This window comes from Lepidochelys kempii, chromosome 3 (assembly GCF_965140285.1).
Source record: "Lepidochelys kempii isolate rLepKem1 chromosome 3, rLepKem1.hap1, whole genome shotgun sequence".
NCBI lineage: Eukaryota > Metazoa > Chordata > Testudines > Cheloniidae > Lepidochelys > Lepidochelys kempii.
Window position 1 is genome coordinate 2,351,244 of NC_136382.1, and position 18,048 is coordinate 2,369,291.

The 18,048-nt window shown below is 43.8% G+C and overlaps 1 protein-coding gene across 22 annotated transcripts in view; it reads right to left on the reverse strand.

Annotated features, from left to right (window-relative positions):
- DTNB (dystrobrevin beta) overlaps positions 1-18,048 on the reverse strand; it is a 388,582-nt gene that overhangs the window by 203,473 nt on the left and 167,061 nt on the right. The window contains exon 11 of one of the 22 annotated variants that reach the window (XM_073335466.2): positions 9,364-9,453. The exons of the other annotated variants lie outside the window; for them this stretch is intronic. Coding sequence (XP_073191567.1) covers positions 9,399-9,453 — 55 coding nt within the window. The 3' untranslated portion in view covers positions 9,364-9,398. Of the gene's footprint in view, positions 1-9,363; positions 9,454-18,048 lie in introns of those variants that run through there. 22 annotated transcript variants of the gene reach the window in all.

Sequence of the window (18,048 nt, forward strand, 5' to 3'; positions counted from 1 at the left end):
CTTAAAGACTAACAGATTTATTTGGGCATAAGCTTTCGTGGGTAAAAAACCCACTTCTTCAGATGCATCTGAAGAAGTGGTTTTTTACCCACGAAAGCTTATGCCCAAATAAATCTGTTAGTCTTTAAGGTGCCACTGGACTCCTTGTTGTTTTTGTGGATACAGACTAACACTGCTACCCCCGATATGACTAGATCGCTATAGATATATGCATATAAAGTTATAAACACTTAAAATAATGGTGCCCCCATAGGTGCACATCTACTTTCAGCACCCAACATGGATTTGTTGGCTGGTTGCAATGGGTTATATGCATAATGAAGGAGAAATAGAACAACTTAGTGGCGCCTACTGAATTTTGCTGGATAATGCCATAATATTCTTCCATTGAAGTCAAGAAGGGACTTATCCAAATAGCTGTAAGTGCCCATGTAGGTGCACTCTCAGAACGGCAAATAAATATTAAACCAATATAAACTGATTTCTCTTCAGTGGAAAATTTGGGCTTCCTTCTAGATCGGATTAGGAATGCCAACTTTCTAATCGCACAAAACTGAACATCCTTGCCCCTTCCCCGAGGCCCTGCCCCTTGGTTACTCCACCTTCCCCCGCCCTCTGTGGCTCTCTCCCCCTCCCTCCCTCACTTTCAACTGGCTGGGGCAGGGGGTTGGGGCACGGCAGAGGGTGACGGCTCTGTCTGGTGGTGCAGGCTCTGGGGTGGGGCCAGGGATGAGGGGTTTGGGGTGCAGGAGGGGGCTCTGGGAAGGATGGGGCTGAGGGGTTCAGGGTGCAGGAAGGGGCTCTAGTACAGGAGGGAGGTGGAGAGCTCTGGCTGAGGGGTGGGTTCTGGGATAGGGCTGGGGATGAGGGTTTTAGGATGCAGGAGGGGGCTCAGGACTGGGGTGCAGCAGGGGGTTGGGGTTTAGGATGCAGGAGGGGGCTCAGGGCTGGGGTGCAGCAGGGGGCTTGGGTGTGGGCTCCAGGAGGGAGTTTGGGTGTGGGAAGGGGCTCAGGGCTGGGGCTGGGGTTAGGGTGTGGGAGGAGATGAGGGATGCAGGCTCTGGGCTGCGCTTACTGTAGGCGGCTCCCAGAAGTGGCCTGCATGTCTGTCGGCTCCTAGGTAGCGGCGTGGCCAGGTGGCTCTGCATGCTGCTACCATCCACAGTCACCAACCCCAGCTCCTATTGCCCGCCATTCCCAGCCAATGGGAGCTGCAAAGCCGGTGCTCAGGGTGAGGGCAGCACGTGGAGCCCTTCTGGCCGCTCCTTCGCTTAAGGGCTGCAGGGACATGTCTCCACTTCTGGGGAGCCGCACAGAGCCAGGTAGTGAGCATGCCAGCCCGTGTCAACCAGACGTTTAACTGTCATTGCCAGGGCCCCTTTTCAACTGAGTGTTCCGCTCAAAAACTGGACACCTGGCAACCCTAGATCAGATTCAGCACAACATGCTTATGATACAGCTGCTATATAGAATCATAGAATATCAGGGTTGGAAGGGACCTCAGGAGGTCATCTAGTCCAACCCCCTGCTCAAAGCAGGACCAATCCCCAATTAAATCATCCCAGCCAGGGCTTTGTCAAGCCTGACCTTAAAAACTTCTAAGGAAGGAGATTCTACCACCTCCCTAGGTAATGCATTCCAGTGTTTCACCACCCTCCTAGTGAAAAAGTTTTCCTTAATATCCAACCTAAACCTCCCCCACTGCAACTTGAGACCATTACTCCTTGTCCTGTCCTCTTCTACCACTGAGAATAGTCTAGAACCATCCTCTCTGGAACCACCTCTCAGGTAGTTGAAAGCAGCTATCAAATCCCCCCTCATTCTTCTCTTCTGCAGACTAAACAATCCCAGTTCCCTCAGCCTCTCCTCATAACTCATGTGTTCCAGACCCCTAATCATTTTTGTTGCCCTTCGCTGGATTCTCTCCAATTTTTCCACATCCTTCTTGTAGTGTGGGGCCCAAAACTGGACACAGTACTCCAGATGAGGCCTCACCAATGTCGAATAGAGGGGGACGATCACGTCCCTCGATCTGCTCGCTATGCCCCTACTTATACAGCCCAAAATGCCATTGGCCTTCTTGGCAACAAGGGCACACTGCTGACTCATATCCAGCTTCTCGTCCACTGTCACCCCTAGGTCCTTTTCCGCAGAACTGCTGCCTAGCCATTCGGTCCCTAGTCTGTAGCTGTGCGTTGGGTTCTTCATCCTAAGTGCAGGACCCTGCGCTTATCCTTATTGAACCTCATCAGATTTCTTTTGGTCCAATCCTCCGATTGTCTAGGTCCCTCTGTATCCTATCCCTGCCCTCCAGCGTATCTACCACTCCTCCCAGTTTAGTATCATCCGCAAATTTGCTGAGAGTGCAATCCACATCATCCTCCAGATCATTTATGAAGATATTGAACAAAACCGGCCCCAGGACCGACCCCTGGGGCACTCCACTTGACACCGGCTGCCAACTAGACATGGAGCCATTGATCACTACTCGTTGAGCCCGACAATCTAGCCAACTTTCTACCAACCTTATAGTGCATTCATCCAGCCCATACTTCTTTAACTTGCTGACAAGAATACTGTGGGAGACCGTGTCAAAAACTTTGCTAAAGGCAAGAAACAATACATCCACTGCTTTCCCTTCATCCACAGAACCAGTAATCTCATCATAGAAGGCGATTAGATTAGTCAGGCATGACCTTCCCTTGGTGAATCCATGCTGACTGTTCCTGATCACTTTCCTCTCATGTAAGTGCTTCAGGATCGATTCTTTGAGGACCTGCTCCATGATTTTTCCGGGGACTGAGGTGAGGCTGACTGGCCTGTAGTTCCCAGGATCCTCCTTCTTCCCTTTTTTAAAGATTGGCACTACATTAGCCTTTTTCCAGTCATTCGGGACTTCCCCTGTTCGCCACGAGTTTTCAAAGATAATGGCCAATGGCTCTGCAATCACAGCCGCCAATTCCTTTAGCACTCTCGGATGCAACTCGTCCGGCCCCATGGACTTGTGCACGTCCAGCTTTTCTAAATAGTCCCTAACCCCCTCTTTCTCCACAGAGGGCTGGCCATCTATTCCCCATGTTGTGATGCCCAGCAAAACAGACTGGGAGCTGACCTTGTTCGTGAAGACAGAGGCAAAAAAAGCATTGAGTACATTAGCTTTTTCCACATCCTCTGTCACTAAGTTGCCTCCCTCATTCATTAAGGGGCCCACACTTTCCTTGGCTTTCTTCTGGCAACTGATGACCTAATATCAGCTGCTTAATCACTGAAAGGTAAACTCAAGAACATTGAAGGTCTTCAACAGTCGTTAGATGCTGTAATAAAATTGTTTTAAAGTATTTAAATGTGTTGAATTTACAGGACACATTAAAGCTAGACTAAGATGCAATTTATTGAATTTGCTAAGAGAAACACTCACCATTTCATTAAAATGCAGTTCATAGTCTAAATATTTTAAGAACTCAAAGGTTTTTTGGCAACTATTACAAAGAATTGCCAACTAGACACATCACATCAGAAATTCACATCTGATGTGTTAGCTTTGTGATGTGCCAAAATATAATTTATCTGGTGAATATTAATTTATATTCATTAATAAGCAAAACTGAAATATACTGGCTTTGACTCTAGATCCATTGTACTACAATTCTTTATCACTAGACTAGTCAGAGTAGCTTAAACTCAAGATGTATTTTAAAAACTGGGCCAGTTTACTTTCTGTACCACATGGGAATTCAATCTAGGCTGTATTACTGAAAGAGAGAAGACGACAGTCTAGTGGAAACCTAAGCAACATCAATCACCTCAATTACATAGAAATGTATCTTTCTGTGTTGTACAATCTTCACCTACAAATATCCATGACAATACTGAAAGCAAACGAGGCAATCTTAACACACTCTGCTGGGACAAGTTACTAGCATTATTCTCTGCAATGAGGCAGTTTGGAGAAAAAGGGGAGCCAGAAGAGGGTGTTGAACTTTCTTGTGTTCCTCCATCTACCAAAAAATCCCTCTTTGAGTCACTCACTGTCTTCAGATTTTATCCTTGAATCTCTTCAAGTTAATCTATTATACTAAATCCACTCCTTTACTTCCTAATCCCTTCATTCTTAAAGTACTCCATATTTCCCTTTCCTCTAATTACATATAAATTAATGTGCAAGAATGCTTCTGGCAACTATTACTGAGCAAGTTAAAAAGGTTGGAGATGGCTTCTTTCATAGAAACTATTAAAAATGTATGTATTTCCCTGGTATTTTCTATCAAGAACACCATATGCACGTAAAGACTGTTATACACTGGTAAGATTTAATATTGAGTACTCGTATTATGTATACATGCCAGCCAACAAAGGTCAAGACAGAGATTACTAATATTTTGTTTGTAGAAGGAATTCCCCTATATACATTAATGCATACCGTCATTAGACCCAACCTCTGGAATCTGTCTCCGGCCCCATTGCAATAATTGGCCCTACAAATTTGCCCTAATTGTGAGCTGAAGTGTAAAAAGTGACTGTAAGTTCACAAAAGTCACAATAACCTATAACAAAAAATGTCGATGAGAAAAGATGCACAAGACACTGAAAAATTAAATTAGTCCTAACAACAAAGCCTATAATATAACTCAAGGACTGTGTTAACATCATGCTTGGTAAACAAGAAAAACATGAGACTGGAAATCAATGAATCAAAATTGGTGTGTCGGATATTAGGCCTAATTGGTGGACAAAATAATGAGGGCCTTGTCTATTCAATCCAACGCTCTCTCGGGGTTCTTAAATTTTTTTTATAAAGCTAACTAGCAGAGGGAAAAGCTGCAACTACTGTAATACTGGCTGACTAAAAGATGGAAAAAGGGGAAAAAGCAAGCTTCACCCATCATGGGCTGCCAACCCCACCATCTCCTGAGACCCTGGACTTTCTTTGTTCTAACCCTGAAAGATCTCCTGACCAGACTGGGCAGAGAAAGGGAGCTAAATGACATCGCCACCGCCACCAGCTCTGGCTAAGTCTCAAACAAACACCACCCGGAATCTGAGACTTTGTCTTCCCCCACCCGCAGGCGTCCTTTCCTTACTCCACCTAATTTCTTCTCTTTCATCTCTCTCTTCTTTTGTCTTCTGTTTAAAAGTCTGGCTTATCTGGCCAAGACTGCACACTTTGCAACACTGCTGAGAGCCTGTGAGGCAACCAGAAGCAATGCCCTAAACAACCCAATACTAGTACAAGTTTGCCAGGTGTCAGAATGGCATGGGCCTGTGAATTTGGAAGTGAAAGTCAACAACAGAGATAGAAGCTGCATTTTCTGTCTTTACTGTTCTTTTTTTTCTCCACTTGTGTGTGTTTTTCTTGTTTGTCTTCTTAGGAAATGGGATCAGACTTTAACAACAGCCACAACAACAGCTCCATCCCATCTCTAAATTCTCTTCCCACCCACCCGCCCCAAAAAAGGCTAGTTACGACCATCTTTAATACCCTCTAAAAGATTGCCAAACAAAGGGTGTTTTCCTTCTAAAAGCTCTCTCCAGCTAGAGGAAAAGGGAACAAGGGTCGTTAAGTCTTACTAGATATTTTACACTTAAAATGCTTTAACTGTTTTTCCTTCTTTTCTGAATCTTTAATAAAAGGCTAAACAGGATTTTAATGATGTATTTGCCATGCTACAAAGCAGGCTGAGATTTCTGTATACCAAACCTGAACCTTGTTTAAAATTGTTTAATGTTGAACAGTGACTGGGTTATATTAACACCCTTTGGCCCCTGTATTCCGTCTAAATTAATAAAACAGGCCTTATTAAGATGCTTGCAAAAGATGCCTTCAAAACATATCTGTTCATATCCAATATACCGGATCCATCAAAAAGTAGCTTCAGGCCAGGATGAGGTACAGAAACAGCATTTGTAGTGCGCATCTCTTATCCCTGGATAAAGAGCAAACATCCATTTTCTTGCTCTGGGACGTCACTGCAGCACTTGACAACGTCAGAGGATACTATTTTCCAGAAAAGGAGGCGAACAATGATCCAGGGAAATGCTGTGAATTTATTGGAATCTCATTCTCCAGGGCCACACTTACAAGGTAGAAATGGGAAACTTCACCTCTACTGCCAGACCTTTTTTTCCCCCCTCCAGGAGTGCCACAAGGATTATCCCTAAGGAGAATTGCACACACTGGTTCAGATCGGGAGGCCAAAGAAGATAAAGAAATGATTTTTGGTATAAAAGGCTGAGTTTAACCCGACTGAGCAGCCTTCATTTAGATCCATCAAAAGGACCTTTTGCTCAAGGGGGAAGGCAGGGTAGGGCACCCCTGAGAAAGGGTTGGCAGTCCTGGAACCTACCAGCTTCTCCATAGGACTCATGGATGCCACTGATAAGCTTAAAAATGTGTTTAGACCTTTTATTGTTTTACTGACCTGTAGGGTGCAGCCCGAAGAGATTATGTCAAGCATCCAATGGTCCGAGGTTAGCTGCGACCAGGCTGACCGGAAGGGGTGCAGGTGGTTGAGGAAAGAATAGGAAGGTGGATCCTGGGATGTGACTGGGGCACTGTCCTCAAGCGCACCCTCAAAATGCCTGTTTCTGGCTTCCCTGGTGTCTTGAAGGGCCGGGCTGAGCAGGCAAACAGAAGGACAAGGGGCGTTGTCGTTTAAACCGCTTGTCTCTGTCCTTTTTTCTATAGGCCCCCAGGACCTAGGTGGAGGGGGCGGAGCTGCTTCCTAGCCTGCTGAGGAGTATGAGGGCCCAGGGAGTGGAAGCTGGCGCAAGAGTCTTTAAGGCCATGCAGACTTGCATCTGTGAGCTCGGAGAAGAACCCCGCTTCCTCAAACGGGAGATCCCGGAGAGTGGACTGCATCTCCTGGGATAACCCCGAGGAAGGCAGCCAAGAGCTGCATCTCATTACCACCGCAGAGGCAACAACCCTGGCCGCCCAATCCACTGCATCCCAGGCCATCAGGAGGGCACCTTTCACCACTGCTTTGCCCTCTTCCACTAAAGCAGCGAACTCCTGGGTGCAGTCCAGTGAGAGGGCCTCCTTGAATTTATCAAGGGAGTCCTGCAGACTAAAACTGTACCTGCTGAACTGGGCCCGGTGATTAGACACCTGAAATTGCAGACTGGCCATTGAATAAATTTTTCTGCAAAAAAATTCCAGTCTCTTGGCATCTGGCCCTGCCTGTCCTTCTCATTAACTGCCGATACAACCAGCGACCCAGCTGGTAGGTGCTTATAGTGGTATTCAAATGCCGTTGTGGGGATGTAGTACTTCTTTTCCTTTTTAGAAGTAGGTGGAATGGAAGAGGGGGCCTGCCACAAAGTTTTTCTAATTTTAAGGACTCCCTGGGGGGACAGGCAGTGCGATACAAGCCAGGGTGGTGGAAGTTATAATATTGAAAAGGTCATCTGTTTGCTCCACCAACTCCTCAATTTCCAGGTTTAATTGGCAGCCACCCTTTTAAGGGCAGCCTTGTGCTCTTTAAAGTCGTCGAAGGGGCACGGCCAGTCTGGGAGGGCCTGGGCACCGCTTCGTCTAGTGATGAAGATGACGAGTGCATTGCAGGGGGAGGGACGAGTGCCCCTTCCTCTTCTGGGGATGGCTGCTTAGAGGTTGGAACCTGCTGTGCTGCCCCCACATCAGATTCTGCAGCATGCTCCGACTCTGGTGTTGATGGTGGTTTATCCGAGACGGCCAGAGAGGAGTGGTGGAAGTATGGAACCGGCATCATTGGTTTGCCCCAAGGGTTCCAACAAGGCCCTTGAGCAGGCCACTGCCGCAGATGCCGTGCGGGTCTCATGGGTCAACAGCGATTCAAGCTTTCTTGGCGAGGGGCTGAACTCTGGCTGGGACTCAGACCATTCCCCTTCCGGTGACCAAGGCAGGGCTGTGGAAGCCTGTGTCAGCCGACTGACCCTTGCTGGAGACTGGTGTCTGGGTGGGGGGAAATTGATGCCTGCCCATCGAGCAGTACCGGGGCGGTGGAGACTGGTGCTGCGACTGGGAGCAGTCCCGCACTGGTGGGGACTGACGCCTGGGAGATCATTTAGGGAATAGTGACCTGCGCCGGGGCGATCTGTGGCAAGAGGTGGCTGGTACCAAGAGTACAGAGACCAGTGCCTCGATTCCAGCATTCCATACCTCATAGAAGGAGAGCACGGTGCCAGGGACCTGGATTTTCTAGCCAGAGACTGAGGTTGTGGGGCCGGGGTCCTAGGCCGTGGGGATGGGGACATATGCCTGTGATTCAGGGACCGATGGTGCTCCACTGCCCTTGGGGGCGGTCCCATGACTGACTTGCCCTTGGATTGCAGAGCCTTAGCCAAGTCTGGCACCTAGCGCGGCGTCTGCGGTGCCGGCAGGCCCACAAGGTCTTTAATGGCCTGGGCCACTTCAGGCGACGAAGGCCCTAGGAGGAGCCAGGATCCCCTGCCGCTTCCAGGAGTCGGAGGCAGATCCCTGGCTGGGCAAGGGGGTCTGACCATAGCAGTACTCCCTTGAAGCTCTGGGGTGGGCACATAGCCTGAACTAGGTCCTTTACCCAAAGCCCCCTTCTTCTCCTTAGATGGTGCCAGGGAGCCCTTTTTCTTCTGCCACTTCTTAGGCACCGGCGAGGGGGAAGGCTGCCAAGACGCTATGAGCGGAGTCTGATCAGAGGGGCTCCAATGCTGGACAAAGTACCTAATATACCGATGCAGGAGGGCAGCACTCAAGAGGGCACCACATCTGACCCTACGGATACCGCTAAGGCAGTGATTCTCAAACTTTAGCAACCCGAGGACCCCCATTTTGATTTTAAAAATGTTTGCGGACCCCCAAGCCTCCCACTCAGCCCCAGACCCTGCATCCACTCCACTCCTTCCACCAAGGCCCCATCCCACCTCTTCCCTCCGCCGCTCCATCCCGTCCTGCGTCTTTCTGCCGTGTCACCTGAGTTCACTTTATCCCCACACCTCCCACTCCCTCCCAGCGCCTCCTGAACAGCTGTTCACTGGCGTGCAGAAAGTACTAGGAGAAAGGGGGAAGAGTTGATCAGCAGGGCCGGTGGCCCTGACATAATTCCACCCCCTCCGTTGAGTGCATCCTGTCCCTGCTCTTCCCCCTCCCTCCCAGCGCCTCCTGCACTGAGAGGAAGGGGGAGGAGCTGATCAGTGGGGCCCATGGACCCCCTGGAGTTCCCTCGCATAGCCCAGTTTGAGAACTAAGCTAAGGCAAAAATCTCTGACGACCGTGGGCATGCACACACCTAGAATGGAGTCATCCTGAGCAAGCACTCGAAGAAGAATTAGATATAATTTTCTTAGATGGATAAAAGTGCTAAATCTGGCACAGTGGAGATTAATAGATACAAATCAGAAATTTTAGTTCCTTCATTCCTTAGGTATATTTTCTGTCCCCTTTACTTTTTGGATTGGCCATGGAACCATTTGTCCAAAGAATAAGCTGCAACAGTGCTGAAAGAATAAAATATAATGGATACTTGACACACAACTGCACTGTATGCTGATATTATTTAGTTTTTACCCAATCCCCACAAATCCCTTAAGGAAGTAACTATTTAATTAAGTTGCTTTCAGTTTTGGAATAGTGTCAGATACAAAGTTAACCAGACAGTCTGAAATGTTGGGAATAATTTATACCTTTTAGTTATTTAGAATATCCAGTAGCAGAAACACTACTGACACGTACTAAATTTGGGTTTAGTTGGGCCAAAGGTGCCACTGGACATCTCGCAGTACGCTTATTAAGCAATATCGGTAAGTTGTACGACATAAATTGTACCTGATCATGGAAACAAAGCAAAACAAATGTGGAGACATGGAAAAACAACGACTAGATCATGGACAGGCAGGACAGCGGCGATCAAAATGAACACTCTCCCTAGATTTACCTTTTCAATCCACACACTTCCAATTATAATATTATACCATTTATAGATACATTAGCCTGGGAGGAATGGCAGTTCCACACATTAAAGTCTGTTACTGACCTTGACAGTTAAGAGCTATTATTGACTGTGTTCAATTTAACCCAAACACTGGGTACGCATAGAACAACACCACCATTTAGAACTAAACTATTAACAAATTACTCAGTATTCCAGTAATAGCTCATCCTCCAAAAGTACATGAAAACCCAGTAAGAACCACTCTGCTGGCATGAGATAACACCTCATACGCACTGAACAGTTTCTCCTCTCCATTAATCTAGAGTTCAATCTGCAAAAAACCTGGGACTATGTTTTGATATGGGACTATTACAGCATGCATACAATACATCAGTGATATGGCCATTAGGGTAGAGACATCCTAGTAAATTAAAAACCTTTGGCAGAGATTATCACCAATAATTTCAAGAAATACAGAAGACATATCTCCTCCTTAGAGAAATAATAAAAATATAAATAAAAGGAATTTAACGCTGTACTCAAAGACTGTAACCAAAACAATATGCAGCAAACAGAAAGGAAACATAAATTAGCTATGACTACCATGATAATGCTTTATAATATCAAATAAATCAACAATGAAAATGAAATCAAACACTGAGGGTATTGCTGCAACATATGAATCCTGGCAAGATTTTCTAAGTTATTCTGACAAAAATATTTGGTCCATGTGCTCTACTATTAATAACCGGGGGATCTCCCTACATTTTAATGACAGGTTTCAGAGTAACAGCCGTGTTAGTCTGTATTTGCAAAAAGAAAAGGAGGACTAGTGGCACCTTAGAGACTAACCAATTTATTTGAGCATGAGCTTTCGTGAGCTACAGCTAAATTGGTTAGTCTCTAAGGTGCCACTAGTATCCTTTTCTTTCTACATTTTAATGGCACTGTGCATGTGTGCAGAGCAGCGCTTTGTGGAATTTTGCACTGCGCTACAAAAACATCTGTTAATTCTGTCTCATTCCATGTGAATGTGCATGGAGAAGTCCTGCCTCGCTCAATATAGACACAATAAGGAATGATGGAATATTACATGAGCAATGTTAACTTTGGCATGTCCTGACTTTTGGGTCCTTCACTTTGCTACCCTAACCTTTTTTTTTCTTTTTTTAACCATGCTTTCTGCTCTAGGTGTGTGTTCTTTGGGGGTAAGGAGCTTAGTCATGCTGTGTGTTTGTACAGCGCCTACAATGATGGGGTCCTGATCCAGGACTGGAGCTACCAGACACCATCACAATACAAATAACTTTCAGAAATATTAATGCTTGTGGACACCCTTTGCTTGTTATAAATCTGAAGAACTTCCTTAATTTATTAAAATGTAAAATATTTATCATAAGAACATAAGACCAGCCATACTGGGTCAGAAAAGAGGTCCAGCTAGCCCAGTATCCTGTCTTCCGACAGTGGCCAATGCCAGGTGCCTGAGAGGGAATGAACAGAACAGGGAATCATCAAGTGATCCATCCTCTGTCGCCATTCCCAGATGCTGAAAACAGGCTAGGAATACCATCCCTGCCCATCCTGGCTAATAGCCGTTGATGTACCTATTATCCATTAATTTATCTAGTTCTTTTTCAATGCTGTTATATAGTCTTGGCCTTCAGAACGTCCTCTGGCAAGGAGTTCCATAGCTTGGCTGTGTGTTGTGTGAAGAAATACTTCCTTTTGTTTGTTTAAAACCTGCTGCCTAGTAATTTCACTTGGTGACCCCTAGTTATTGTGTTATGAGGAGTAAATTACACTTCCTTATTTACTTTCTGCACACCAGTCATGATTTTATAGACCTCTATCATATCCCCTTAGTTGTCTCTTTTCTAAGATGAAAAGTCCCAATCTTAATAATCTCTCCTCATATGGAAGCTGTTCTATACCCCTTAATCATTTTTTTGCCCCTTTCTGTACCTTTTCCAATTCCAATACATCTTTTTGAGATGGGGCGACAATATCTGCACACAGTATTCAAGATGTGGCTGTACCATGGATTTATATAGAGGCAATATGATATTTTCTGTCTTATTATCTATCCCTTTCCTAATGATTCCCAACATTCTGTTCGCTTTTTTGACTGCTGCTGCACATTGAGTGGATGTTTGCAGAGAACTATCCACAATGACTCCAAAATCTCTTTCTTGAGTGGTAACAGCTAATTTAGACCCCATTATTTTATATGTAGAGTTGGGATTATGTTTTCCAATGTGCGTTACTTTGCATTTATCAACACTGAACTTCATCTGCCATTTTGTTGTCCAATCTTTTGTGAGTTTTGTGTGATCCCTTTATAACTCTTCACAGTTTGCTTTGGATCTAACTATCTTGCGTAGTTTTGTATCATCTGCAAATTTTGCCACCCCACTGTTTACCCCTTTTTTCCAGATCATTTATGAATATATCGAACAGTACTGGTCCCAGTACAGACCCTTGGCGAACACCACTATTTACCTCTCTCCATTCTGAAAATTGGCCATTTATGCCTAGCCTTTGTTTCCTATCTTTTAACCAGTTACTGATCCCTGAGAGGATCTTCCCTCTTATCCATGACAGCTTTCTTTGCTTAAGAACCTTTGGTAAGTGTATCACCATCCGTGACATCAGTATATGTGTGATCTTTACTTCGGGGTTTGCAGTGACGTGAAAAGCCTGAAAAGTCCATCTTAATTATTGTCATTGGTACTATGTTTGTATCCAATTGTGAGTTGTTGGTGTCTTGTTGTTTTTATCTCTGCTTTTACGAAATTGCTAGGATTCCCTGAGATCAGCATAAATCATCTGTTCACAATGAAGTTTCTAGAGGATGATAGCTTACTCTTAGCCTACACTATGATATTCCCAGCAAGCCAGACTGCCTAAACAGGCCAGCATTTGTGTTTTGCTCTCTCTTCAGAGGTTATAAACAGTGTAATTGCCCACAGTTATAAGTTACCACACAGCCCTTTATAAGCAAGCATATTTATTCCTAAAGTGAAAACATTACAGAAAAACATTAAAAACAATGTAAGTTCCTATATGCACACTAAAAGCTTTCCAGAGATCACCCATCACTCTTATTGGACCTCACGAGGCAAAGTCCTTCCACCCTTCCTACAAAGGATTGGGGTCCCCTGTGGACAGAAAGTCCGGTCTGTTTGCTGCATCAGAAAAAAGACCCTAAATCAGCTTAAACTCAGGCTATTTATACAAAAGTCTTTTCTTGTTCTTGTTAAGGAAAAGTTAGCATGTGACTCCATTTTGGTTTGGGGCCCACCATTGTTTAAATGCCAGCACATCATACACCAGGAGGAGTGATCCTTAGATACTGAATCCCTGTGAAAATCCTCCTCCTTGTCTCCAGCCTGCCTTGACTCCCAGTATCTGGTTTTTGTCAGTCTCTAACTCCCTGACTCTTGGCCTTGATGTGAGGCCTCCCATCCTGATAATAAAGGTTACTGATGCATGGCTTTAGGACCATGCTGTGTAATTAACATACTGGTATAGCACGAGGAATGCACCAAGCAGGGATAGGTGGTAGATAAGACAAGGGTTTGTTTATTGGCTAAGGTTTCCGATGCACGAGGGCAACATGCTATGCTAAAAAGTACATAACCTTTGTACAATCTGTATTCAGGGTCCCCTCCTGGCTAGCAGGTGGGCACCATGCTTGAGCGTAATAAACTTAGTGTCTTTTGGGAACTCTGCAGTTGTGGACTTTGTTTATGTGCCTCAGCCTAGATTCGAACTGTGCGTGTCCTATCAGGTATAATTCGCAGCATTTGTGTGCATGTCCTACCAGGTGTAATTCGTAGAATTTGTGTGCGTGTCCTACCAGGTATAATTCGCAGCAGTTGTGTGCGTGTCCTCTCAGGTGTAATTCGTAACATTCTGTTGGTCTCTGTAGAATTCAGTTTGTACAGTATATGCAAGTCTCTCAGGTGTTACCTTTCTGGAGGTGTTACAACTTGAGTGAATTTTCCTAATTATTTCCCACTGTTCAGAGCTCCAGAAGGGCTGTGGTCATCCTCCCCCATGTAATTACATGCCATCCCTGGTCTGCAATAATACATAAATTTAATACAATAAGATCTCTCAAAGATATACCAGGAAAATGTCATATCTTCCACACCCTCCACACTGTCATGATATAGGGATGTATGTAGAAAGCTCTCCAGTATAATTTATTATGTAAAGAATGGTTCCCAAAGAGTAACATGTGAATATATCTGAATTTTGTGCAGAGAAGAATTCATCACACCAATATCTAAGTTTGATCCCGAACTTTTAGGCATTAGAGTCACTATGGGCTTCTCTACATACTGTTAGCAGATTAACTAAATTCCCATTATTCTTTGTAGGTGAACCAAATTCCCATGAATCTTTGTGCTTAAACTGAAATTGTGATTGATGAGGGGCAATATTTTCTATAACTGATAATGACCCACTGAGAAATGCTTTAAGCTTGTCAGGAATTACTGGCTGTTACAGGTGTTTTCTGCCATAACCATTTGAACAGATGTCTTTATCTTATCAATGTGTAAATCAAGTCACCATCCACAGGTGACTAGGTCATTTTCACTGTGTCTGTATGGTCTATAAGGGAGTGAGTTTCTGAGAGCTAGATGGAATAGATCAAGCCTCTTAGCTGCTCCCCAGATTGGTTTGGTAAATATAACTTTCCTTTCTGTACTACTTGAAGTCTCGTTAATAATCAAAATTGAATCCTACCACCCCCAAAAGACGTATTGCTTCAACTATACTGGTACAGTTCATGTGGTACTACCCACACCTACCATAGATGCAGTTGCCCCAGTATAAAGGTGCATTATCCAATAAGAATAGGACTATTCCCACACAGAAAAAGAAATAAGCAATACCGATTGAGGCACCTTTATATCGATATATTTGTGTCCACACCAGGAACTATACCAGTTTAACTATTTCAGTAAAAAAAAAAATCACACCCATAACCAAAATAGTTATACTGGTACAAATGATGTGTAGATAAGCCCTACGAAGGAGCAAGGAGCTGGAAGAGCATTCTAGTGATTGAAGTGTGATGCTGTGGCCAAAAGAGCTAAGACCATTCTTGGAAGTAGAAACAGGGGAGTAGTGAGTAGAGGTAGGGAGGTTATATGACCTCTGCATATAGCTTTGGTGAGACAGATACTGGAATACTGCTTACAGTTCTGGTGTCCATATATTTAAAAGGATGCCGAAAAATTGGAATGGGAGCAGAAAAGAGCCAAAAATTGACAGATTCTCCCTTTCCTGATGTCTTTGAATCAAAATTGGATGCCTTTCAGGAAGATATGCTTTAGCCAAACACAACTTATTGGGGCAACTGGATAAAGTGTGATGCCCTGTGTTCTACAGGTCAGACCAGATGATCTAGAGGCCCTTTCTGGTCAAACTCTATGAATCTATGGAAGGTTATCTTTGATATACGGTTGCACTGACAAGTGACAGGCTGAGCACATTTCTTACTTTTCTGCTTTACCTTCAACTGGGCTTTACTCTAAGTCCTCATGCAGGCAGAACAGACTCCGTTAGCTGTTCCTACCTCTAGCACAGCTGGACTTTGCCCAATATTGCAGAATTAGCTTTAAATTTTAACTTAGACTAAATTTAACTGAAAATGCTTAAAAATAGTTTGAAATTGGTAAGTTCAGACTGAAAGGAGGGATCTTTGGCTCAAAAGGCTTGCAAGGCCTTTTGATAAGGTTCTACAGGCAGGTTTCACAGAAAAGTGCTTAGTCCCAGCTATAAAGAAATCTCTGATTTATTCACACCCAACAGCCATTGAGGGGAAACCCAACATTAGACATGAAGGCAATATAAAAAATGCCGACAATGTTTTGTCAGGTAAGTTTTAGCTCTCCTTCAGAGGGTGGCTGCTTCAGTAACACAAAGCCCTCTGCAAACCTACTGAGGCACTGGTTCAGTACTAACAGTTGGCAAAAATCACACTCCCTGAATCCAAAAGCATCTGGGAGTTCAGTACATGTCTCCCAATAAAGTATTATTAAATGATGCAAGGGGATAACTTCAAAGTCTTACAAGTACTGTTCTTTGATGTATGTGTGCAGTGTTGTAGCCATGTTGGTCCCAGAATATTAGAGAGACAAGGTGAGTGAGACAATATTTTTTATTGGACCAAACTTCTGTTCGTGAAAGTATATAGTCTATCTTTGATGTATAGAGCTGTTGTTTCCAACAACCTGATCCAGCCCTCCCATTTATTGCTAAGCGCATTTTTTAACCCTCCTGCATCGCTTGTGTGTGCCACAGATATAAATACAGCACATGTTAAGAATTCAGAGCCCACTAAATCTTTTAGAACTGTGCTGTCCAGTTAAATAATGGTGGTACAGTTTAAACAGTGGTTCTGTCAAAGGGCCTGAAAATGCCTTTTTTTTAAAAAAAAAGTCTAATAGCTTGCAATGTTTGCTATTATATATGGAAACTAATTAAACTGCCGAAATCAGGACACACATTTTGACGTTCTGAGTGTTATTCTGAAAATGTTCAAAAGGAACTCTTATGTATAATATTATTTTAGAAGCATCTTACAGTATTTTAAAACAAGTCACTTTACCTTTGAAATGACTTGTCACAAGTTTCCTCCCACTGAGTATTTGAAAGATAATAGATTTTTGATGAGAGATGCTCTTAACTGACCCAATATTCTGCAGACTGGCAGTACAAACCAAGAAGGGACAGTTAAAGGAAAAATGGAGCTTTATTGAGGTATAAAGCTTTCAATTCCTTTTCAAATATTTTGAGATATAACTCAACACGTCTTTATTTACACATCATTCTCTATTTCCAAAACAAAGTGCCTTCCATACCAAAGAATATTTCCACAATTTCAGTTTTTAGTTCTCAATGTCAGTTAACCAAGTTTTCCATCCTTCTCTCTCCAGCAGAAAGCAATATCCTAACCTCTAAAACTACATATTGTATAAGTGGGGAGGTTATTCTAAAAACTAATATCTCACTGTAAACACGCTTTCCCTAATATTCAGCCTAAACTGAAGTAAATGGGGCTGCAAAGGTATGAAGAATTTGGCCCACAAGAATCTATGAAATCAACCCAAAATGAGCCATATCTGACAACAAATTTGGATTTAAATATTTACTAATTGTTGATGTGTCTCAACTTCAGCAGCTTGTTTAGACGAAAATTATGAAAAACAAAAACTTTAGACTTATCGCAAATCAGAAGTAGATGGTGTGCTAACGTTACCTCACTGACAGACAGAAACAAGGAGATAATTATAACAGTACTTTGCATTAGCAAACTGAAAATAAAGTAGATTAAAAACCTTTTGTAATTTAAGGAAAGAATCCTTTTTCTGCACTGATTCTCTAACTGACTTCAACTTCAACCTCCTCTCTGGCTGCTATTAAAGCATCGCTCTGTCTTATAAAAGTCCCATTGTGCCATCTGTCCCACTCCCCCAACCAACTCTCTTAATTTTTACCCCTCTTTGGCTGTCTTTAGTGTAGAATTATCGACACATGAATTAACTCCTCTAGAATTAGTCTAGTCCAACCCCTGCGCATCTGCAAGCCCTGATCCTGCGGCTGTGAGCCCCGACCCCGACAGGGACACGTGGCTGCAAGCCCCAACCCCGGGCTTCATGTGAAGGATGACATCAGATGCGCCCTTTCTAAAACAACACCAAGAATAAAACTTCTTGTGTCAAATACTGTATTAATAGTGGAAATGCTCGAGGCCAAAGCAAGTTCGATAGAACGCGGTTTCACCTATAAAGCGGTAAGATTTTTTGGCTCCCGAGGTCTGCGTTATATCGGGGTAGAGGTATATATTTCATAAAACTGAAAAGTCCTACTGCGCATGCAATTGCTGAATTTAATTTTTCATACCATTAATAGCACTGAGCGTCTTTTCTTTAAATCTGCCCTTTAAGTCTCAGTGAAACAGACAAAAATCCAAGTTTCCAGATTCAACTGTTTTTTTTATAGAATCATAGAATAGAATCATAGAATATCAGGGTTGGAAGGGACCCCAGAAGGTCATCTAGTCCAACCCCCTGCTCAAAGCAGGACCAATTCCCAGTTAAATCATCCCAGCCAGGGCTTTGTCAAGCCTGACCTTAAAAAC